The sequence below is a fragment of the Tachysurus vachellii genome, chromosome 10 (genome assembly GCF_030014155.1).
Source record: "Tachysurus vachellii isolate PV-2020 chromosome 10, HZAU_Pvac_v1, whole genome shotgun sequence".
Classification (NCBI taxonomy): Eukaryota; Metazoa; Chordata; class Actinopteri; order Siluriformes; family Bagridae; genus Tachysurus; species Tachysurus vachellii.
Window position 1 is genome coordinate 15854361 of NC_083469.1, and position 23068 is coordinate 15877428.

General features: G+C 37.8%; 4 protein-coding genes across 6 annotated transcripts in view; 2 read left to right on the top strand and 2 right to left on the bottom strand.

The window, feature by feature from the left end:
* The first annotated feature begins 1153 nt into the window (after positions 1 to 1153).
* gskip (gsk3b interacting protein) lies at positions 1154 to 2690 on the top strand. Its single transcript, XM_060879881.1, has 3 exons — positions 1154 to 1244; positions 1668 to 1910; positions 1987 to 2690. The coding sequence occupies exons 1-3, from the start codon at positions 1206 to 1208 to the stop codon at positions 2143 to 2145; spliced, it is 441 nt and encodes a 146-aa protein (XP_060735864.1). The 5' UTR covers positions 1154 to 1205; the 3' UTR covers positions 2146 to 2690.
* An 855-nt stretch (positions 2691 to 3545) lies between these two features.
* On the bottom strand, positions 3546 to 5965 carry LOC132852598 (NPC intracellular cholesterol transporter 2-like). Of its 2 annotated transcripts, none has more exons than XM_060879879.1 (5): positions 5873 to 5965; positions 5428 to 5543; positions 4499 to 4606; positions 4147 to 4319; positions 3546 to 3999 (listed from the first exon to the last, which is right to left on the bottom strand). In XM_060879879.1, the coding sequence occupies exons 2-5, from the start codon at positions 5519 to 5521 to the stop codon at positions 3913 to 3915; spliced, it is 462 nt and encodes a 153-aa protein (XP_060735862.1). In that variant the 5' UTR covers positions 5522 to 5543; positions 5873 to 5965; the 3' UTR covers positions 3546 to 3912. The 2 variants fall into 2 exon arrangements, with proteins under 2 accessions (XP_060735862.1, XP_060735863.1); XM_060879880.1 differs by lacking the exon at positions 5873 to 5965 and adding an exon at positions 5763 to 5785.
* Positions 5966 to 6277: 312 nt separating this feature from the next.
* On the top strand, positions 6278 to 10912 carry isca2 (iron-sulfur cluster assembly 2). The gene is made up of 4 exons (XM_060879035.1): positions 6278 to 6382; positions 6695 to 6854; positions 9225 to 9340; positions 10343 to 10912. The coding sequence occupies exons 1-4, from the start codon at positions 6309 to 6311 to the stop codon at positions 10515 to 10517; spliced, it is 525 nt and encodes a 174-aa protein (XP_060735018.1). The 5' UTR covers positions 6278 to 6308; the 3' UTR covers positions 10518 to 10912.
* Positions 10913 to 12045: 1133 nt separating this feature from the next.
* Positions 12046 to 23068, bottom strand: part of eml5 (EMAP like 5) — a 41415-nt gene continuing 30392 nt past the window's right edge. The window contains exons 25-44 of one of the 2 annotated variants that reach the window (XM_060879965.1): positions 22858 to 23034; positions 22467 to 22668; positions 22038 to 22164; positions 20490 to 20504; positions 19904 to 19912; positions 19651 to 19729; positions 19078 to 19207; positions 18887 to 18985; positions 18562 to 18582; positions 17494 to 17667; positions 17210 to 17418; positions 16682 to 16839; positions 16301 to 16415; positions 15652 to 15840; positions 15287 to 15459; positions 14588 to 14750; positions 14282 to 14385; positions 13926 to 14079; positions 13285 to 13385; positions 12046 to 12878 (exon numbers count right to left, since the gene is read on the bottom strand). In XM_060879965.1, coding sequence (XP_060735948.1) covers positions 12842 to 12878; positions 13285 to 13385; positions 13926 to 14079; positions 14282 to 14385; positions 14588 to 14750; positions 15287 to 15459; positions 15652 to 15840; positions 16301 to 16415; positions 16682 to 16839; positions 17210 to 17418; positions 17494 to 17667; positions 18562 to 18582; positions 18887 to 18985; positions 19078 to 19207; positions 19651 to 19729; positions 19904 to 19912; positions 20490 to 20504; positions 22038 to 22164; positions 22467 to 22668; positions 22858 to 23034 — 2436 coding nt within the window. In that variant the 3' untranslated portion in view covers positions 12046 to 12841. The remainder of the gene's footprint in view (positions 12879 to 13284; positions 13386 to 13925; positions 14080 to 14281; positions 14386 to 14587; positions 14751 to 15286; positions 15460 to 15651; positions 15841 to 16300; positions 16416 to 16681; positions 16840 to 17209; positions 17419 to 17493; positions 17668 to 18561; positions 18583 to 18886; positions 18986 to 19077; positions 19208 to 19650; positions 19730 to 19903; positions 19913 to 20489; positions 20505 to 22037; positions 22165 to 22466; positions 22669 to 22857; positions 23035 to 23068) is intronic. The other variant, XM_060879964.1, reaches the window with a different exon arrangement.

The window sequence follows — 23068 nt, forward strand, 5'->3', positions numbered from 1 at the left end:
CAACAGATATTGCGTCATCGAGTAGGCGTGGCCTATTTGATAATCTAACTCTAACCCTAACTCTAACCCTGACTCTAACCCTGACTCTAACCCTGACTCTAACTCTAACCCTAACCATAGTTTTTGGTTGTTTATTTAAGTTTTTCCAAGACCTCCGGAAACACGCTCACTTCACGTCGTGGTAACGAAACCCCTGGAATTTAGTGAATCAGGGTTCCCACACATCCTGGAAAACCTGGAAATCCTGGAAAATTAATGACCAATGTTCCAGTCCTGGAAAACACATGGAAAATGAGAGAAAACATAAACTGTCCTGGAAAAAATCTTGTTGTCCTGGAAAATTATTATTTTTAAATGTTCTTGATCATTTAAAGAACAGTTTACAACTGGTCGAAACAATTAACGTTAGTAACAGAAAGCGCTGTTTAATCTCGCTGTGACGGATGACGCTGTCTTGTGTTGGCGATTTCAGGTGCTAGGAATGGTTTAAGTGCTTGAATGTTTTCAGCAAATGGTGACGGGTAAGCAGGTTATATTAACCTTGTTAATCTGAATATCATGTGCAAGGGGAATGCACAGCAAATTAAAGCATGACAGCATTGGCCTGAGAAAGGAGAGGGTATTAATATGTGCGGTCTTTTTATTTTATAAATGTTGAAATTTCATTCACATGACAAATTGTCTTTAAAAGTATAGTTAAGTAATAGCCATAAAGTGTACGCTGTTTTTAAGACTTCTGGAGAGAAGAACATATTACTTTAGGCCGTGAATCTGTGATCCTTGTCTTTTTTTTTTTGTCCTGGAAAAGTCCTGGAAAATGATCTCTGAAAAAGAGTGGGAACCCTGTGAATGCCTCGGGGATATTCAAAAGAAATACATCGTTTAAGGAAAAAACACAACATAAATATAAATATTTATGAGAAGTTAATAGTTTTTATTGAATACTGTTAGTATTATTATTATTATTATTATGTTGCTGTTGTTGAACACCCGAGACAAGTTGGTTATTTTTCTCACTTATGGCATAGCTGTTGTACAAACATAATATTTACCTTCTGAGCGATCAGACTCCAGCATTCAATCACGCTGTCGTATAACAAGTAACAAACATTCCACGTCGTGCCACGTTTTTAATCATCAATTTCAGATATTTTGAGAAACGATGCGCATGAATAGTTGGTAGTGAACACACCCCTTCAGCCGGCATGAGCCGGAAGTGCACCGGTGAAATGTCCCCGGAGGAGGTCTGTAGCTAACATTATTAAATGTTTATACAAACCGTAATAACGCTTTGTTTCACCTGCGTTGTGTATTATTTCGCATAGTGTCACACGTGTGTTTTCACGGCACTTCTTTTATTCGCTTAAATAAGAACTAGCTCGCAGGTCTAATATTAGCTAGCTAGCTAGCATGCTAATCTGTGTATATACCCAGCTGATGTTGGTAGAGTTTGTACCGTTAACTTGCCTTTTCTGTTTGTCATGCAAGCACGACCTTTGATTTTTATGTATTTTTGTCACTACGTTGCTTGAATATTCCAGGAGGCTGTATAAAGTATCTAGCCAGCCATTTTTGTTGTTGTTTTAGACTGCGTCAGTTTTCTCCCATTTGACTCGGCGACAGTGAATCGTTCAGACACGCAGTAAAGTGTTCTGTCCTGTGTTTAGGGCATGGAGGTGGATTACCAACCAGAGGATCTACCCATGTGCTCCTATGACGAGCGCTGTGTTGAACACGGTGTTAAAGACATGAGGCTGGAGGCTGAAGCCATCGTCAGCGACGTCCTTTTCGCAGTAAACATGATGTTCGTGTCGAAATCTCTTAGCAACGGCTTGGATTTGGCTTTTATCAACGTGGAGACGAGAGAAGGAAAGCGCTACTGCTTGGAGCTCAGTGAAGCTGGGCTCAGGGTGAGTGTAGAAACGCGTAATCAGGTTTCAATACCGATGTACAGCATGTGTTTTATCTCTGATTGCGTTATTGCAGGTGGTGGGTCACACCTTTGACCAGATGGATGCAGGTCTGAGCGCTCAGTATCATGAGACTGTTTACTCGCTCCTGGATTCTCTGAGCCCAGCGTACAGGGAAGCATTCGGAAATGCTCTGCTCCAGCGACTAGAGAGGCTCAAACAAAATGGACAATGAAAAGTTCATCCCAAACCCAGGACTTGCTTCCAAACATCTTTTTCTAGCTAGTGTTTATGCCTCACGTCTGTGCAACAGCCAGCTTCAAGCATCATCGGCACCCTTTTCCTATCTGAAACACATTACTGGCTTATTTTAGTTGTGCTCTTGATTTTACAGACTTTTTGGTCAGATTCTAATTAGCTTTACAGTTAGTGACAATGTTTTTATTGGGTTTTATGGTATGGCAAAAAAAAACAACAACAGAGGGTGTCGTATGATTTTTGAGAAGCGTAGGGCATCAAAATACTGAAAATACTTTTGCACATGACCAACTAATAACAAAATTTGTTAATCACTTGGTCAGCTAATATTGTGACTAGAAACAAAAGCCAGCTCTCTGCTGTTTTAGCATATAAAGCTTTACTATTTGGACTAAACTGGACCTGAAACGCTGCTTGTTTTTTAAAAACTGGTTGGTTTCTATGATGCCTTATTGTGATGGTCTGGAATGTGGTGTCCAATGTTTAATTTCTTTACAATATACTTTTAGTTTGGAAATGTGACTCATCTCGTGTATGTTTTCCTTTTACTTTGCCGCATCACTCAAATGATTTTGATTTATTACTTTGCTTTCTTTAGCATCAGTTGTATTAGAAAGGTTGTGCTTTGGGCAGATATGGTGTTATTTTACCTAATTTATTTAAAGCAAAAAAATTATATAGCAATATAGAGTTTGGGCTCCAAGACACAAGAATATATCATTTAAAATTTGTCTGCTTAAAATGTACTTAAAGCATTATTTCCCAGTTCAAATTAGACTGACATTCAGTGTTTTGTCAGCCAACATTTTATTTTGAATTATTAGTATGATTTTAAATGGCACAGGAGCCTTAAACTCTAATAAGTGTTTCATAAAATCACAGTAGAAGAAACCCGCAGTTATTTCACCATTTAACTGCATACCCTTAATTGTTCCATTCATAGTTTGAAAGAGCAGCACTTTGTGTCTGAAAAAACTGACACTTTATTATATGTAGGCTTTTGGCCTGAAGCAGATTTTGCTGCTTTGTGGAAATGAGGCTAATCAACCAGACTGTACTTTTTATTAGCGCACATTTTCTGCAAAGCTCAATAAGTCTGAAACCATAAACACATTCACTAAGTGCTGGAAGTTTATTTTGAATCTCTAGGCAAAAAAAGTGTGTGTGTGTGTGTGTGTGTAAGAGACTGAAAAAAGTGATAAACATAATTTAATAAAAGCACACAAGTACTTTGGTAGTGATGTGTGTCAGTGCATTTGGTAGTTCATTTTAAGCAGAAAATTTCCTCTGGCCATTCACCATAAATCACAAACACTTTCTAATTATCAGTAATGGAACACACCTGCATTAATGGCACAATGTTGGTCAAACACTGCCTAGGTAAAAAGTTCTTTATTTCAAAACAGACATGTAAAATATAATTATAACTTCAATATTAAAAAAATTAGATACTTTAGGAAATTTGTTCTATCACCAGGTAGACACACAGCAGAAATTGCATTTAGATATTCTTTTGATCATTAACATTGATCATTAAACATTAATCCACACAATTACTAAGACCATACCACCACTACAACAAATAAATCAGTCAACATTTCCTCCAAGGTTAAAATGAGTGTTCATTACTTATTAGGAGAAAAACATTTTAAAACATTTCTTTAAAAAAAAAAAATGTTTAACCAAGTTCATAAAAACCTACATTATCCCTCTTATTTTCCTTTTCTGTAGTTGGTATAGACTTTCAGTTGACAATCTGGACAGGAAACAGGATACAGAACAAATCCTTATTGGAGTCGTCTTTAAGTTCCCACTTCACCACCAGTCTTATCTTTAGGAAAGAAAAAGAAAAATAAGTCCAGTTACAAGTTTACCAGTGTGGGTTTGCCAGATAAAATTCTGTTCTGATTGTTAAGTGTGTAGAGCTACTGGTTCTGATTAACAAACACAGGAGAAATACTGATAGTGTAAAACTTACACAGGGGTACTCGGCTTTAACAGGAAGCTGGGTGAGATAACTGTAAGTCTTTTGTTTCTGAAGAGGGCAATGGATTCCAGACTTGCAACCATCATCAATAGGGATTGGAAAGGGAACAGGGACACCAGCAATCATGCCATGGACCACAGCTTTGCTTGTCTGACTGTCAACGTCTGAAAATTAGGCACATAACCAAATAAAAGGTTTTTTTTTGAGTGCTTTTTCATTTGTGGCAATAGTTTACGGACGGCCCACATTTATTTTTTATTCATATTTATTTTATTTTTATAGTTTTTTTAATGATCAGATTGTACATGATAATGACCGTGGAAAAGCAGTACAAGTTTATTACCGCTAGCGAAGGTCACATTTACACCATAGGACTGTCCCTTGTGAAGCTGACATGGCTGAGACGGGCAAGGTATAACATCAACCTCAATCACTTTTCCAACAGATGAGCCTAGATTGCAGAAATGGAAAAAGGAACAAAAAAACAATGACTCAAACAGCTGTGAAATGATAAATGACTGACTCACACTATGACTAAATGTGTCACAAAAGGCACAATGTGTCGGACATGTTCAAAAGGTTACCGCACAGTCCGATTAAGGCTGCACAGTGAAAACAGTATTATGTTGTGGTGAGTGAGGTCACTGTGGTGCTTCCTAAATGATTAAATGAAGAAATGCAAACTCATCATTAAATCACAGAAACATTTTATCATTACATTTACAAACGTTTCTCTCCAAACACCCAAACCTTTGATAAGTGTATGTATAACGAAAATGAAAATGAAAAAAGTGAAAATGAATAATAAATCAAATAATAAATGCTGCAGAATAAAAACCTCCACAATCTCACTGGATGAAAAAAAAGCATAATGTTGTAATAATACTTAAAACTTGTCAGCTGGGAAATTCAAATCATTCTGCAAACTGCAAAAAAAAGGCACTTTTTCAAAACGAAAATGAAAACGATTCTTTATAACATCATATAAAACATACTTTGTTATATTTCATAATGATAAAGCACTGCTGTTTGCTTTCTGATTTATATTTATTCTTGGCATATTAACCAGAGTGACTTACAGAAGTGATTGAAGCTTCAGTCAGTCAATAAACGCAACCTATTACTTGTTCACTGGGTTCTAGACTAAGATTATAAAAAAAAAAAAAAAAACCTCTTGACTTTATAATATGAGGTCAAGTGAACTGAAAGAGTTAGAATCCCCATTCTCTCATGAAGGGAAAGGTTTTATAGATAATAGACATTATTACTCACCACAGTCAACAAACTTCACAGGCTCTGCACTTGAGAAGCCCAGCAGCAGCAGCAGTGAGAGAGAGAAGGCAGACAGAACAAAACGCAAAGCCATCGCACAGGTGAGTCTTCACTACCTGTTACACAGAAAACACAACTGATCCTGGATACTTTTAAACACTGCCCCCTTTCACAAACATCCCCAAAATGAACTCTGACCTAAACCTGGATCTACAAACACACACCACGGAACCCATTCAGACACGTGAGTGACGTGAGACATCTCTAACTAACTAAACTTTAAACTTTCACAATCCTACCAAACACCACCCAAATACACTGAACAAGCTGGTTACCTCTTATTAAACAACTGCGTTTTATTTGTCTTACTAATTATATTCATAATGTAAAAAAAATCCAGATAAACAAACTAACAAACAGTCATTACAGAGATGTTAATACACACCACGCCTGTATAGGACTCCAGTCGCTCCCAGTTCCTGTAATCACAAGACTGTTCTGCGTTCTTTTATGTCACAACCACGCGGTAGTGACATGTTCTAACTCGTGATTAGTTTGACAGCGCTTTCAGCCAATAACAGACGTTTTTTTCAAATTGTCCGACCAATAGAATTGCTAACATTGAAGGCTGTCACCTCCCACCTCGTGGCCAAATATTCTAAAATCCAATATTTTAAATGTGCAGTTTAAATATAAGTTCTGTTTAGTCAGAAATGAACGCGCGTAAATTTACCGATTTAATTATAGTGTAATAAATAAAAATTATTGTATATAATCTACGTTACCTAAATGCTTCGATCATTTTAAAAGGCTTTAAAGGATTGTGTGTTTATACAAATACCTGGCAACTCGGTGTTAGTCGTTGCTATGTTATTCTAGTTATGTTATGGAAGATGTCACTTGCTAGAGCGTTGGTGCTACGCGCGTTGAAAACAAGAGCATGGAGCACTATAAAGTAGGTTATTACCTAATGGGAAGTTTGTAAAGTTGGCCTGATATAAAAAATAAATAAATAAATAAAATAAAAATGAGCCGCTGTACCTGTGCGGTTTGCTAGCATGCTACTGCTAATGGATGCTAATTACTTTAGCATCACCAGTGTCAAGGGCAGAGCTGCTGATAAACAAAAGCTTCTAATAGAGACATTGGTTCATATCATGCAACAGAAAAAAAGATGGTTTGACTGATAAATATCTTACACCTATCCTCAGCATTACATTCACACTCATTAGTGTATAGTTGACTAACAGCTGGTTTTGTTTTGCAGTGTGTCTTCAGTAGGACTGAGACCTCGGCAGACACGTTACGAGTCCCCTCTTGTCTCCTCACTGTGTTACAGCAGCAGCAGCTCATCACAGGGACAACAGGTCTCCTCCTCCTCCAGTTCCTCTGAGCATAAAGTACATCTTAGTGATGCATGTGTCAAGGTTTGTAAATCCTCACATTCATTTATGATAGAGTAGCATCAAAGTGTGTCAAGTTTGTATTTGTGAATTGTCTAGTTAGGTGTGTTTTCCAGACATTCAGGTTGTGCCACAGTTAATGAATGTTTGGGAATCCTTTCAGTGAGTCATGCAGATCAACACTAATTAATGCATTAACTCTTTTGACTACCACATAGCTCATTACAGGCTTTTTCATCCTCAAAACTAATGAAAGTTGTTTGTCTTTGCCTGTTTATTTGTCTTTGTTAAACGTTTTTTTTTCCTGGTCCAGATTGCAGTGGGTTCAAAGTCTACACTGGGATCTTTAATGTACGGTGGCCGGGAAGTGCAAACCAAATTAACAAAACCGAAAACACATTAACAAAACCCAAACCAAATTAACAAAACCCAAAACACATTAACAAAACCCAAACCAAATTAACAAACCCCAAACCAAATTAACAAACCCCAAAACACATTAACAAATCAGAAAACACATTAACAAAACCCAAACCAAATTAACAAAACCCAAAACACATTAACAAAACCCAAACCAAATTAACAAAACCCAAAACACATTAACAAAACCCAAAACACATTAACAAAACCCAAACCAAATGAACAAAACCCAAACCAAATTAACAAATCAGAAAACACATTAACAAATTCGAAAACACAACGACAAGTCAGACAACCCAGAAACGGTAGTGTATCGTTTTTGAATGGAAACTTACCGATCATTGGACAAGACACCTGTCACTCAAGATATACAGGTATGGAATCTTATGTGTAATGTGTAAAGTTCTCCGTTTAAATAAAGTTCTCCGTTCAAGAAAATAACAGAATTAATCCACAGTAATCCATTCCATCCATCCATTCCAACTTTTCCCTGCGGCAGACTGTTGAACTTCATGTATACTTTGAGTGACAGGTGTCTTGTCCAATCACAAACTATACCAACCGCTTCCGGGTTGTCTGAAATGTCGTTGTGTTTTCTGATTTGTTAATTTGTTTTCTGATTTGTTAATGTGTTTCATGCACCGATTCAGACAACCCGGAAGCGGTAGGTATAGTTTGTGAATGGAAACTTACCGATCATTGGACAAGACGACTGTCATTAAAGATATACAGGTGAATGAAAGGTGTCTCGTCCCATGATGGTAAGTTTCCATTAACAAATTATACCAACCGCTTCCGGGTTGTCTGACTTGTTAATGTGTTTTCGGTTTTGTTAATTTGGTTTGGGTTTTGTTAATTTGGTTTGGGTTTTGTTAATGTGTTTTCGGTTTTGTTAATTTGTTTTGCATTTCCCAGCCACCGTATTAATGGCATATGAGTTGGTAAAACACTGGATGGGAGTTCATTGCAGGGCACAATATATACACACATTCACACTATAGATAGATAGATAGATAGATAGATAGATAGATATAGATATAGAGGCAATGAGACGTAACAGATCCGCCAGGTTTTTGTAAGATTGGTGGAACTGGAGACCCGGGAGAAAAGCCTCCATACGCAGGGCAAACTCCGGATCAAATCAGGGACCATTAAGCTGTGAAAGGTGCCATTGTTAGTACTGAGCTGGGCCTAAATTCTTCAGTAAAAAAAAAATACCAGCAAGTGCTAGTTCTTTGACAAAGTAAGCGTTCCAGCTTTCTTATTATTGTGCCTGTTGTGGTGGAGCTTAATTTTTATTATTGTTTAAGATTCCTGCCCATTTATCTAACGTTGACCCAAAAGAGTCAAATCGTTCACAAACAACACTACTAAGCACTGTTATGAGAAGAACAGCCAAACTGAAACTTGTAGAGTATACGGATGTATATTTGGGAAAAAAAAACAAAAAACATAAGGGTTAATGCTTTAGTAAATGCAGTGAAACCATCATTTAGGGAAGTGTGACAGGAAGGTTGAACTTTATTTTACATGACTTTACTAGTCTGAGACATAGACCATGTGCAGTTATCTTTAAATGTTTACTACCACTGGGAAACCAAAACAAAGCAGAAAAGCATAGTAAACCCGAAATTCTGGCCCTTAGGTGAGCTATAAACTAACTTTTGTCATGAAAATAACATATTTACTTGTAACTGAAAATCTCGGCTAGCTTTTCAGAATCAGGTACTGTAGGGTCTACATGTACAGGAATTTGTCTTGGGATGGTGCATAGTAATTATAGAGTAGAAGCATAACTATAGAAAACAAAGGTTATAAATAAATAAAAAAAAATGAATACCTCTACATATGAATATTGTTGTTTTAAAGGTTTAACTCAGGCACACTCTGGTGTAATCATGGCTATGCCAGCATGAGGTATGTATATAACAAGGATATGCATAATGTTTACTATGGAGTGTGTTTTGTGTGCAGAAGCTGAGTGAAATCATGCAGAAGGGAGAATATCTGAGGATACAGGTGGAGGGTGGTGGTTGTTCTGGGTTCCAGTACAAGTTTTCTGTGGATGCTATCAAAAATGAAGATGACAGGTAACACAATCATGCATTCAGGCAGACACTCTTAGCTGATAACACAGTTGTCATGAATGTGTGCATTGATATATTAAGAAGCGCTTAAATAAATATTCTAATTCATTGCACGTGTGTGTGAGAATGCAGGCAGGCATTTCTCCAGGTTTCTTCTTACTACTGAGAAATAAACAGGGAAAACTGGTTTCTTTGAAACTCTCTTTTAATGAAAGTTTGTTTGGTTGTTTACTTTGGTCTATACAAGTTAAAATTTCTGTGCCAAACAAATGAATCAGTGGACTTGGGTATGAGCAAATCTCTGACCAAAAACACTTAAAGTTTTGTGATGTCCATGTAGAATCAGAGGAACCCAACTACATCAACAGCACATCATAAATGAAAAGTTAATTTTTTTTTATTTAACTGAAGTTAATTTTCTTTACTGGGGGCACGGTAGCTTAGTGGTTAGCACGTTCGCCTCACACCTCCAGGGTTGGGGTTCGATTCCCACCTCCACCTTGTGTGTGTGGAGTTTGCATGTTCTCCCCATGCCTCGGGGGTTTCCTCCGGGTACTCCGGTTTCCTCCCCCAGTCCAAAGACATGCATGGTAGGTTGATTGGCATCTCTGGAAAATTGTCCGTAGTGTGTAATTGTGTGAGTGAATGAGAGTGTGTGTGTGTGTGTGCCCTGCGATGGATTGGCACTCTGTCCAGGGTGTATCCTGCCTTGATGCCCAATGATGCCTGAGATAGGCACAGGCTCCCCGTGACCCGAGGTAGTTCGGATAAGCGGTAGAAAATGAGTGAGTGAGTGAGTCAGACATCCGTAAGGACTTATTAATAGGTAAATAATTAAAAATGCAGACTGTAGTATATCTGGACACAGTGTTTGTGTCTGTTAAACACGTTGATTCAATATTGTATTTATAGTATATTTGTAAATCTGTATTTTCACCTGCAGAAGGAATAAAATGCTAAGGCTTTGACATCTGTCTCTGTATCTATGTGTCTGTACCCCTGCAGGATTTTTGAGCAGAACGGCATTGGTGTGATTGTAGATGAGGAAAGTCTGGAGTTTGTTAAAGGAGCAACGCTTGACTTTTGTCAGGAGCTCATCCGCTCCTCCTTCCAGGTTCTCAGGAACCCGCAGGCAGAACATGGCTGCTCTTGTGGCAGCTCTTTCTCTGTCAAAGTTTGAAACATGTTTCTGCATCACAAATATTTGAGCTGTAACACTCAATCCCAGTTCCCCATTTTTTGTTTCTTGGTATCTAGTGATGAAGGAAGTAAGAAGAGTTAAATCAGTTTTGTTAGAGGACACAGACCACATGCACAGAAATAAGTCAGAATAGAGAACCAGTGACATCCTCTCATCGTATCTGTAAACAAGCCACATTTTAATGAGTTCGTTTTGTTGTTACAAACACACCCACATAAGTGAATCGAAAGCAAACAGTACAAAATATTGTCATTTTATGATGTGAGGCTGTAGTCATAAAATGCATGGACTCTGAATATGGGAAAGCACTAAAATATCTGCAAATTGTACATACAGACTGTAAATAAGAATAAAATAAAGATATGTGCAACATTTTTCAGAATATCTTTGCATATTTAATATCATTTTTTAAAATATATTCATGTTGTGTTTACAGCTATTATTATGGACTTTGAGCTTTCTTTTCTTTTCTTTCCACATTTTCGTGTGTGTGTGAGTGTGCACACATGTATGCACATTTGCTCTACTATGAAGGCTGCTTTTGGTACTGGAGACTTATCAGTAAGTAGCCAGTGTAACTGTATTAATACTGGTTGAATATGACATTTCTTTAAAATATATTCATGCACCCATGTCCAAAAACATGACTTGCTTGTAATTAACATTTACAATGATGATAGTTTCAGTGATGATTAAAGTCATTTCATCCCCATCTTTAATTCCTTCACCCATCATGAGAGATCAGTGATTTCCTGAGCCGTCCTGCGCAGCAGCTCTAGACATCAGTGGTTTGAAGTCACAGTAGACTGAGAGGTTTGTTTTTAGCAGCTGATAACATCCCTGATTAGTTCTGAGTAAATTCTTTGGATTCCATCACACATCACACATCTTGAACTCAATCACATCTTTGATTAGATCACAGCTACAGCAGCTCCATGTTGTTTGTGCTTTGTTTACTGCATTGTAAGTGAGAATTGCCTTTCAGATTTCAGCTGATTAGACTGGTCTAATTTCCCCTAAAATGCTATGTACAAAAGCATCAATCACACAATTCATTATACACTCCTTTTTTAATCAAATTTGACTTTTAAGAAAACATTTCACAAAAATATACAAAAAAATGCCTTTACAATTGATATTTACATTAATATCAGAAAATCAAAATATGCACTGAACACATCTTGCACTATTAATCAGTATGACAACAAATAAAATATAAAACATTTTGCATGTTATAATATCCATTTACTTTTATGTTTTTCTTGAGTTGGAACATTCCTATTCAGTAATAATCTGTTCATGGTAGAAACAAATTCTTCGTTCCTTAACATGATAAATGACCTTTAGCAGCACAATGAGTAATGATTTTTATATGATGCAACACGGCATCAACACACATCCTCCATTCCCATTTATTTCTTTTTTTTAAAGACTGAATAAGAACCATGTTTTCTTTAAAAATTTGTTCTCAGACACAAAATACAAAGCCTACATTTCTTACCTACACACACACACACACACACACACACACACACACACACACATTTGCACACAGGAATCATGGTTAATGCTGAAGCTAAAGATGCTAAGGTTGGGAATGTCACCTACATGTGCAGGGAGGATCTGAGGTGCTGATGAGTGAATAACATGTTCAGGGATGACAGTAAAGACCACTGGAAAACCACAGTGAGCAGGTCAAGTGTACAGTGCATAGTATGCTTTGGCATGCTGACATCCAAGAATATAACATCTGTGTTACATTCAGGGAGAAGGCCACTAGAGTTCTGACTGTTAATGAAAAGATTCCAGACTCAAGAACAAATACATCAAGATATGGTAATCACATAAAAACAAGTGTGATCAGATATAAAGGAAAATTTTAAACCAAGAGGTCCAACATATCATAAAAAGACAGCTTTAAGGCTAATCCTGTTTTGCTTGCTACACATTTGTTTGTCATTTGATTGGAAGAAACTCTTACAGACTTCAAGAAACAATGATGCAGACATACCACAAGTAAAAAAAAAACCAAAACATTTTATCTTCATCCCAGGGATGGTGTGAAACACAAGGCAGGGCATACACAGATTTCAGACATCAAATTAAATTTTCTTTTTCACCATCAATCAGACTGAGCAGACAATACAGTGTGGTTCAGGCAGGTGTGAAGGTGGGACTGGAGGCTTGTTCAGATACATGCACCTGGTTCTGGAAACATCGGAAACCGACGACCATCAAGAGCATCTGTCCTGGATGCTCCTCCTCCTCCCTTCTCCTCTGGGTCTACAGTGGCATGGCATGTGTCAGTGAGGAACATGGACACACCTCCACACAAACAAACTGTTTAAGAAACAGAAAATTGGACATGTTAGAAATTAAATGCTTACAAACCATAACATGAAATAAAATCATCTGTTCAACAGTATGTGTCAAATCAGACTTTTTTTACTCAACCAAAATATAACCACAATTTACTGATATATTTAAAGTGATATATTTTTTTGGTTCTGTGTAAGACACATTCCTGTGTTTACATACAGCACATTAAAGAGATTCTGATTCTTCTACTCATTTCTAATGTAATCTGACTCAGAATGGAGGTTTATATAAATACCTGGCACAATGGGTGTTTTTACATGTTAGTTAACTTCCTTATCACAAGGTTCTCTTGACCAAAAGGCAGAAGTGAAATGTCTGCAGTCAACATGAACTAAAACCATAAACACAAATATCAGTCACTAAGCACCTTCTATCGTCACCTCCAGCACTGACGACGAACCGATCCCCACTGGTAAAGCGGATGTTGGTCACATGGGCCGAGTGGCCTAGAAATCGCTTGTGTTTGGCCTGAGGAAAAACAGGGGGTTCTTTTAAGAAGCGTCTTTTTCACATTGCTTTGTGTTGAGAATGGTGATGCAGCATGCTAAAGAAACCTGAGCATTTAAAATGGCCTGCTATTCAAAATCAAGGATTCAGATAATCAGGACTACTTGGCAATAGATCAAAAATCTAAAGGTCATGTGTGGAGCAGTAGCATGACATAAAAATCAGGGAAGTAGTTTCATATTTCACAATTTTTGCTCTGCTGGAGACACAATTACTCTGAAATAATTCATAATTCATGAGCAGGGTAAGAGGACGCTGACCATATTGTATGTTGTTTGCTTTAATGTAATTGTAAAATTGTAGTAGTCAAGTAGTATTATTTATCTGAATTGTTGAAACTTTAAAAAACTCAAGCTAGACAACGTTTACAAGAAAAAAATTGACGAACATTTAATTGTATTGTCAAAGAATTTGGTTACTGGCAGCACTCCATATTATCATAGCCATTTTTACATTTGTAACAACAATTATTTTAATATATGTTTAAAAAAATGTACTTACAAATTTCTCTGGAGCTGGAAAGTCGAACAGCTTTACCATTCCAAAGTCATCACCTGTGACTACATTGAGGCCGGAATGGGAAACACAGGCGCATGTTACATCAGCTTTATCTGTGTTGCGGGACCAGATTCCCACCACCTCATCCCCCAGAACACTGCACACACAGACAAAAACCAAACAGCAGCAAGTGTTACTGTAGGAAAATCTTTCCAGTCATCACAGTGTGAACTGAAAGTACAAGCCCAAAGGTGAAGCCTGAATTAATGTGCACTTTTCCCATTTTATAATATAAAAATATAAATAAGGCAGCAATTATTTGGTAACTGAAATGAGAGCACTGCAGTATTTTGAGTTACCTTGTCCAGGTAGCCCAGGTGATTCTGTCTATGACTGCCTGCTCTGTGACCTGCTTTCCAGAAGGCACTTCATAAACCAGTCGTTTATAAGCACCAGTGGACAACTATGGCAAACAGGATAAAGAATATATGGTAAAGAAGGGTGTGTAGGTTGTGTTCTTTCTATGGCAGAATTATTTACAAAGGAGATGAGACAAATGAGACATCCAGTAAAGTCTGTTGTGAGTAGGGAGTTTAAAAATATATGAATCCACAACTGCAGATATCATAGCAAAAACAATTGTGCACAAACACACAAGGGTGTACCTGTATGTAACAGCTATCAGCAGAAAAGTCCATCTGAATGACAAAGCTTGAGATATCTCTGCAGCAGTTAATGCGGTTCAGCTGAGGTCCCAAGGTCAGGTCGTAGAAATCTACAGCATTCTCACTTGAGCCAACAGCAAGGTAGCGTGAATCAGGACTGAACCTGTTTGGGGAACACAGCAAGCTGTAGTCACCTGATTTACATAGCTACACCAACTTTGCTTCAAAGATGCAATGAGAAAAAAATTGTTTACAAAGCAAACTACAAAAACAACAAAAAAATGAATGGAAATGAGCTTTCATAAATAAATCTACTTAGATCACTCAGGATATAAATTTAGGCATAACACTAACCTGCCAAATAACATTATGCAAAAATGTCAGAAAAGATTTTTTTTTCTATTCAAGAACTTCATTTGTTTAATTTAATTTTTGTTGACTCTGATTTTCCACAGCAGCTCAAGCAGCAGAACTTATCTGACAGCTTTGTTTCTGAATATTAATGAAGCCTCATATTTATAACATGAAAGACAAGAGAGAATTAAACACAACCAAAGAATCCAGGACAAACCTGTGTTTTCTTTTCACGCATGTACAATTCACATAACATCATTTGAAACTGTAAGGACAAGTACAATATTGACCAGTGTATCCTGAAGTGCAAATGTCTCTACTGTTTTAAAAGAGCTCAAGTCTAACCTGATATCCTGGATGGCAGTGCGGCGATCTCTCTTTTTGCCCCAGATCTTCAGGGACGTCACAAGGAGGATAATGAACTCTCCATTCTTCATGCCGATTGCCACCATATCACCCTCAGGACTATAGCTGACAGTGCGTGCAGCATGACCTAGGTTCACCTTATTCAGCATCTTCTGTTTTGGCCCATAGGAACACAACACTATTAGTGTTATCAGATATTTAACACACTGCTGAATTCCTTTCAGTATCTGGTGCCATGTCAAGGGTAGTGCATTCCAATAATCTCACAGAGCACTGGATTAAGTAAACACTTTAATGGTGTGTGTGACTTTATGACTTTATACATGACTATCTGAACTTGTTACCCTCTCAGGAATGTCCCAGAGGCGTACTGTGCCGTCCTCAGCAGCAGAGAGAAAGACGTCTCGTGTAGGGTGAGCTCCCAGTCCCCAGATGGGGCCGTCCATGTGGCCATTCACCAGGATGTTACATGCTGCATTCTTCTCCCCTACCTCAATGATCTCTGCATTCCGTGTGCCCACGAGGATTTTACCCTAAACAAGACAACAGATCAACTAATTATTAATGAAGGGCAATGGTAGAAAATCTTTTTTGAATCTCTATTCAAAATATGTACATAATGGTTTGAGAATGAATATTTAAGTATTCATTGAAAAGCACCAACACATACTCAAGGCCTGTGAAATACTTTTTGGCCAGAAATCTGAACACAAGACAATCTCCTCATCATGACTTTCACACTGGTAGCTCAGTCTCTACTACAATGATAAAATTGTATAAATATTGGCTAATACCAAGAAAACTATGAAAAATCTGGTACATATTTGGAACATTTTTCTGTGTTTGCAGTTACTTTACACTAACAAGTTATAAGAAAAAAAAAGCTCTCACATTCCCCTGAGTTCCTGAAAAAGGTATTACAAAATTAATGCTTCTACAAATAAAACTTTTGCCCTGTTGTTATCATGTAGCAGATATCATGCTCTGTAGTACCTTGCCTCTGCAGACAGAGCGCACACAGTCAATAAGCTGACCAGTCTCCAGTCTGAAAGCTCTGCAGCGCTTCAGCTCCTGATCCCACAATTTCAGTGCGCCACCTTCTTTTGACCTGTAGGTGGCAGTGCACACACACACACACACACACACACACACACACACACACACACACACACACACACACACACACACACACACACACACACAGTCTTGCTATACATAAAATTACTAGGTTACAGGGTTTTCATAATTAAGAATAATCAAAACACCTATAAGTCCTATGTATCTAATAACAATCCAGGCTCAACTGACTCTTTACTTGCACCCAAACACTGTAAGAGCATTGCAAATGTGCCGTGAAAGAGGAAGTTGACTCACGGTCGTTCCTTGCCACCTGTGACGATGAGGCCATCTCGCAGTGTGGTGTACATGGTGAAGACGGGACCAGTGTGTGCCTTGGCCACAATTCGTACTAGAATGTGTTCCTTCCATACACAAACATCTCCACTAATGGTACCTGTAAATGTCAAGTTATTCTGAAAAGAAAACAAATCTGCACTAATCTAGTGACCTCTAAGCAAGAGAGAACAGTAAAAGCAAGGCATTTCTCATTCTGATTAATTTTACACAATAGTATTTATATAATATTATATTTTGTTGTTTAACAGCTACTACATTACTACATTTTCTGCAGAATGTTCTAGTCTAGTCCATTCATTTATTCTACTTTACCCAACTAGAGACAGAATCCTTACCACAATAATAGAGAAATAATCATGTTTAACAGAGTACAGAATCTGTTTAGTTTGAGGCTCCTGCTGAAGCCTCTTCTTTCATTAACAGCAAACAAACCCATTACAGCAGATGTTGAGTAAAACCTGTGTGTAAGTATAATGTGATACTTACAGCTCCGAATGCCACAGAGAGCATGGTCTGCATGCGGGCATCCTCGATTGTGCTGAGTACTCCTTTCTTGCTGAGCAGAGCCCGGCCGGCGAGCGACCAGAAGCGCACATGCTTTATGCCCACAGACACAAACTGAGTGTCAGAGTCCGGCCGAAACTCAGCCACAAAGATCCGCTGTGTGTGGCCAGAGTGACTGGCCACTTTGGCACCTTGGGAACAATAGAAGAATAGAGTGTAAAGACAGACAGAGTGGAGCTGAACAGAGAGAATCAGAGTCGACTTACCTTCCTGCCATTTCCAGATGGTGATTGTGTGCTCGGGGTCAAGGCCGACAGAGAGGAGCAGCTTGCCAGTAGCACTGAAGCTGACTGAGCAGATGCCCCGGGAATGATAGCTGCGCAGCACAGACAGAGTCTGCTTATTCATGGCATCCCACACATGGATGGAAGGTGACGTGGCTGAGGAGCAGGCATAAAATTTGGGTTTAGTGCTTCGGACTACATTTTTAAACAATTAGAATACACTTAGTAAACCATAATATATAGAATATACATAGAAGTGAATGCACAGGGTGTCTGGGTAGGTGTGTAATCACTCTTTATGCACATGTCACATAAACTTGAAACTCAGCAAGAGTAATAGTACTTATTGTACTATTGTACTAACACCAAAATTAAAATATTGTACTATTGTACTAAGTTGTTTCTATATTTTACATTATAATTACAAAAATACAGTATAATTACATTTTACTTAACTATATAGTCATTTCAAAATAAAGTACAACATAAAATACACGCTCCTAATGTTAGTAATGACATCGTGTTTACATACATACGTGTAATTTAATTTGTGTGGTTAACTTACATTCAGCAGAAATGGCAGATTTAGCCTCATAATACTGAGGTGATAATATGTGATACATTGATAAGACAGTGTATGTGTTAACTTTAAATCTTTTAATGAATGTATATTATGAACAATATTTGAAAATACTGGAAACCATCAAGTTTATCTGGAGTAAATGGGCATAGAGTCAGTAGAGGGCAGTGTTCTAGACGAAATCAGCACCAGTCCAACCCTGCACTAGATACATAATCTGCTTTCTCATGCATTACACCAAGGATCATGTATCCAACTTCATAGTCAAACACAGTGGTGCAATATAATGATATTTCATCACCGATTTCTGGCAGCTTAAGAAATGTTTGCTGGCTACGAGTTGATGGTACTAACCTACAGCATGATGAAGGTGCATAATGACTCTGTCACAGATTTACTCTTTACTAATATAGCAACTGCAGTACTGCCTAATTGGAGCTCCAGAACAGGTTTAAAACAAAATGTCTTACCTGACATATCACCAGCATCACCTGCAAAAATGTCAAAGTGTTAATGAACATACGTAACAGGCCAACCAGATATAAACCTTCTCTCAGAAACGTTTTCTCAGAAGATTGTTTGTTTTACACAAAGTAATACATTAAAATTGCTTATTGCTGTAGTGTCATGGTCATTATAGTTAGAAACACTAAAGTTTCAAACAATAGCTAAGACAATCATACAATCAGATAGAAAAAAGCGGCATAGAGGCTGACGTGTCATTGATGTGTAAAAGTTCCAGGGTAAAGTCAGTGACATTATCCTGGATAATAAAGGACAGTCACACAAACATACCTACTTGGCCAGTTGCCACCACGTTGGGGAACTTGGGGTGTTGATTAATGGTGAGGCACAAAATGTCATCACTGTGTTCCACATAGAAACTCTGGCATGCTAAAGGAAACACACACAGCACATCCTACATTGCACTCAAAAATCCCATCTCCCTTAGCTCACTTCACCTGAGACCTCTTTTAAGAACATACCTGTTGTTAAGTTAAGGACGATTCCAACTGAAGCCGTGTGGTAGATGATATCCGCCCCCTCGTTTAGGTAATGCACGTTGTTCCGGCAGTCGTTGCCCCGGTAACCAAACACCAGTTCTAGCACCAGGTCCTGTGTTAAGAGTCAAATACGGGTTAGAGTCAGAGGTCATCTCCATGGAGATGGCAGAGAGGTTAAAAGAGTCCACTTGCAGGATGGGAGAGGACAGGCGGAAAATAAACAAACTGCAATTGAATTAAGGAAGGTTAACAAGATGAGTAAGGATAATGGCTCTTCCTCAGGGCTGTGTATCTGGATACCACATCTCACACATCAAACAGGCCACTGTGTTTGTGACAACCATGTCTGTGAACCTTTAGAATATTCTTAATAGAGGACATTCTATAAAAGATCTAAAATATGACTATAAGATCAAAATGAATATTAAATTGTATAAGTATAATAATATGATAAATACTGCTTCTTGATTTCTGCACTATTAATTTCTTCAAATCTGCCCAGTTTCAATTTAGTACAGTATCTTTTGAAGATATGTTGCTTTACATGACATTTACCTCAATGGGCCTTTTCTTCTTGCCCACATTGTTGGTTTGCAGTTTCTCTGGTACTGGTAAAGCCCTGCTTACTGGGGGTCTGTGCCCAAAATCAAGCACAAGTTCAAAAAGTTACATGTATTCCTAGCAGACAATGGTTCTAAAAAAATAGGATATTATCTGGCAATTATCATTTAGTTTAGACAGGTCACAAATATCCTAAGAATTTAGAATGATCATGTGACTGGTGCTGAGTGAGATGGACGAGGCTTACCTTGAGCCCCTTCATGGAAGCATTGACAGAGAAAAGCAACGTGTTAGAACTACTGTCTCTTATTTAGCTGTCAGTCAATTGCACCAGAATAAAAAGAACAAAACATTTCGACACAGAACACAAAATTCACAACACAGAGCCTAAGCACCTATAAACTTAAGCAATTTTTTTAGTGACAGCAGTGATTATGTAAAGCCAGAAGCATGTGCTCTGAAGCACAATGGCTCAGAGCCGGCAATACAAGAACCCTGAAAAATGAAAAACATACCCTGAAAAATGAAATTATTTATACCTCAAATAAGATTATGCCGCATGTGGAGCCGTGATTAGGGCTGACGTACACAAAAGTCTTATTGGGATTATCACAGAAGAAAAACAGCCAACACTGAGTCTCATCTATTCAACAGCTAAACTAAAATCCCTTGCTGCTAATGCATATAAACCCAGGTAACTGCTTGCACTTATTTTGATGAAAAAGGAAAAGCAGGTCTAAATATAAAAAAGAAATTCACAGACATCCACAATATTCACAGAGCACAACTGAAACATTTGTTTTTTTCTAACAGCAGCACTTAGTTCTTCTTACCTGACTACCCCCTGCCTTCATGTGGTGACAGGAAAGAGTGCAAAGTAGAGACAGACATAGAAGTGAGGACGAGAGGAAGAGAAAGATACCAGGATGCTAGATTACTCAAAGACAAGGAAATCCCAAAGAAACACTACTCTTGGTCATAAAAATGTCTTTCTGTGTCTTTAAAACATCCTTTAATTAAAGTCATCAAAACAAGTGATCAATACTCTGATGTGTCATCGGGTTTCTCTTTTTCAAAGGATAAGGAGTGATATTGAAATATTATCTGTTCTCAGCCAAATATCAAAGAATGACCACATTATTTATTGCAATCACTGAAGAATCTTATACTGCTTCTGGTCACTGTTGTTTGGAGAATCTGACAGCAGAGGAAACTGATGTGCAGTAAAATCACCTCTGTAACATGAACTCTTAATGAGATAAATCAATGTTTATGGAATTCCTTGGGTGTAATCGTAGGACAGCTAGTGGTCTGTACGTCATTTAAAGTAATCTTGATACAGTGCAAAGTCTTTCTATCATACACCAGCGGTGGTGTATGAGTGTGAGCTAAACATACAACACACGAATCCAAAGAACACAGGACATTAATAATTAAATATAACTACTATTATCTAAAAATAAATAACAATAAGGTCTTAAGAATTTTTATAGAATAATATCAGGCAAAGTGTCAGGTTTGTCGGATGCACTGATTAAAGTGTACAGTGTTTTTCTTAGTATTTTACAGTATTTTAATTAGATTGTACACTTTTAGATATGTATAATATTATTGTACACATGTAATTTATGTTCTTGAGAAAAATCTGCACTTGCTACAGAAATTTGGAGAGTAGAAAATTAAAACAGGTACATATCAGAAATGTGTACATATCTTTATCCCTGCACAAACTATGTACTACTTATAAATGATCATTTATTCATGTGGTAGCAGTGCAATGCATAAAATCAGGTCTTCAAGTAAAGTTAATATCAAACATCAGAATGGGGAAAATATGCTCTTGATGAATATGGCACATGTTGATGGAAGATTGGCTGGTTTAAGTATTTCAGAAACTGCTGATCTCCTGAGATTTTCATGCAAAACGTTATCTCGACAAAAAAAAAAATCCACTGAGAAGCACTTCTGTGGCTGAAAGCCTTGGTGAAAGAAGTTAGAGGAAAATATAGGCAGAATGGTTCAAGCTGACAGGAAGTCTACAGTAATTTAAATATTCACACTTTGTAACCACAGTGAGCAGAAAAGCATTTCAGAATGCACTCAAACTGACCACAGTGGCTCAATTTTACTCCTGTCAGCCTAGAGACTGGAAACATTGCCTGGTCTTGGCATTGCACTTCTGCCACATGATTGATCAGGAAATTGAATGAAGATAAAGCGGCTAGTGAGTGTATGAAGAAATATTAGTAAAGAGGAAAACTTGATTCAATAGTGTTGTTGTATAGTATATTATATACAACCTATCAGAAGTTTTGAAAGTAGGGTTGTACAAGGACTTTCACATTAGCAACCACAACTGGAAAATGGCTCTCCTGACATACCTTTCATCTGCTGAAGGCTCTTTTTGCTGTAAATGCGGCTTGACCCCTGCCATGGGTCTCATATTGGTAGATAAGGCCTTGATTACATAGTTGATCTCATTCTCTCGAGTCACATCACTATCATAGCCTGCAAGGAGCCAAAAGGAAGCGAGAAGATGAGATGACCGTTCGCCAAACATGCCAGAACACAGTCTTTTAACTGAAAGAATCAAATAGTGGCTTGTGAATCAAATAGTAGTGCTCCTATTATTTTGAAGTTTAGAACCTCAATCAGCTACAGTATAAGACGTGATCTTTTGAGCACTCTGTATGGAACGTGTTTAGAAAACAAAAATAAAGAAGATAATTTTCAAATTAGATCTATAATATCTATATGTTATTTCTAGATATAGCACATCTATATAATGTAATTCAGTGTGTTTCTCTCACCCCCATCATCCTCACTCTCGATATCAGATTCCTCACTATCGCACTGGCGCACATCTCGACAACCCTCGGTGTTGTGGCTCCAAATCATCAGAGACGTGTCAGCTCCACCCACCGTCACCAGCAGAGAATCGTCATGTGTCCAGCGTACATTGGTTACATGGGTGCTGTGGGCCACATATCGCTTGAACTTCGCATGTTTTCCCTGATTAATATTAGAGAACATTTATCATAACTAAGTGCTCATCAAGGGAAATACAAATAAAACAAAATCAAGAGGTTTTACAACAGAAACAATCGTGAACAATAACTGATCCATACAAAACTAGATTTTTATTCAATCAAATAATCCATATACTCTGCAGTATTTAATTTCAGTACGAATGATTCTTACCTTAACAGGATACCTGAAAAGCTTTACATATCCAAGGTCATCTCCTGTTGCCAGCACCTGTCTGTCGTTGCTAAGACATGCTGTGGTTACCTCGGTAACCTCGCTAACCACTGGCCAGATGCCCTCACAGGAGCTCCCCAACACACAGGTCCATGTGCTCCACTCAATCTTCTCCACCTGGATATGGACACAGCACATGGAATAAAATGCC

Excerpts from the sequence above, each read along its gene's own strand:
- gskip (XM_060879881.1), top strand. The coding sequence starts at position 1,206 with ATGAGCCGGAAGTGCACCGGTGAAATGTCCCCGGAGGAG. Across the intron at positions 1,245-1,667 it reads GTGAAATGTCCCCGGAGGAG|GGCATGGAGGTGGATTACCA; the intron begins GTCTGTAGCTAA and ends TCCTGTGTTTAG. Across the intron at positions 1,911-1,986 it reads TCAGTGAAGCTGGGCTCAGG|GTGGTGGGTCACACCTTTGA; the intron begins GTGAGTGTAGAA and ends GCGTTATTGCAG.
- LOC132852598 (XM_060879879.1), bottom strand. The coding sequence starts at position 5,521 with ATGGCTTTGCGTTTTGTTCTGTCTGCCTTCTCTCTCTCACTGCTGCTG. Across the intron at positions 4,320-4,498 it reads AAATGTGACCTTCGCTAGCG|ACGTTGACAGTCAGACAAGC; the intron begins GTAATAAACTTG and ends CCTAATTTTCAG. Across the intron at positions 4,000-4,146 it reads TTAAAGCCGAGTACCCCTGT|ATAAGACTGGTGGTGAAGTG; the intron begins GTAAGTTTTACA and ends TCTTTCCTAAAG.
- isca2 (XM_060879035.1), top strand. The coding sequence starts at position 6,309 with ATGTTATGGAAGATGTCACTTGCTAGAGCGTTGGTGCTACGCGCGTTG. Across the intron at positions 6,383-6,694 it reads AGAGCATGGAGCACTATAAA|TGTGTCTTCAGTAGGACTGA; the intron begins GTAGGTTATTAC and ends TTTGTTTTGCAG. Across the intron at positions 9,341-10,342 it reads ATCAAAAATGAAGATGACAG|GATTTTTGAGCAGAACGGCA; the intron begins GTAACACAATCA and ends GTACCCCTGCAG.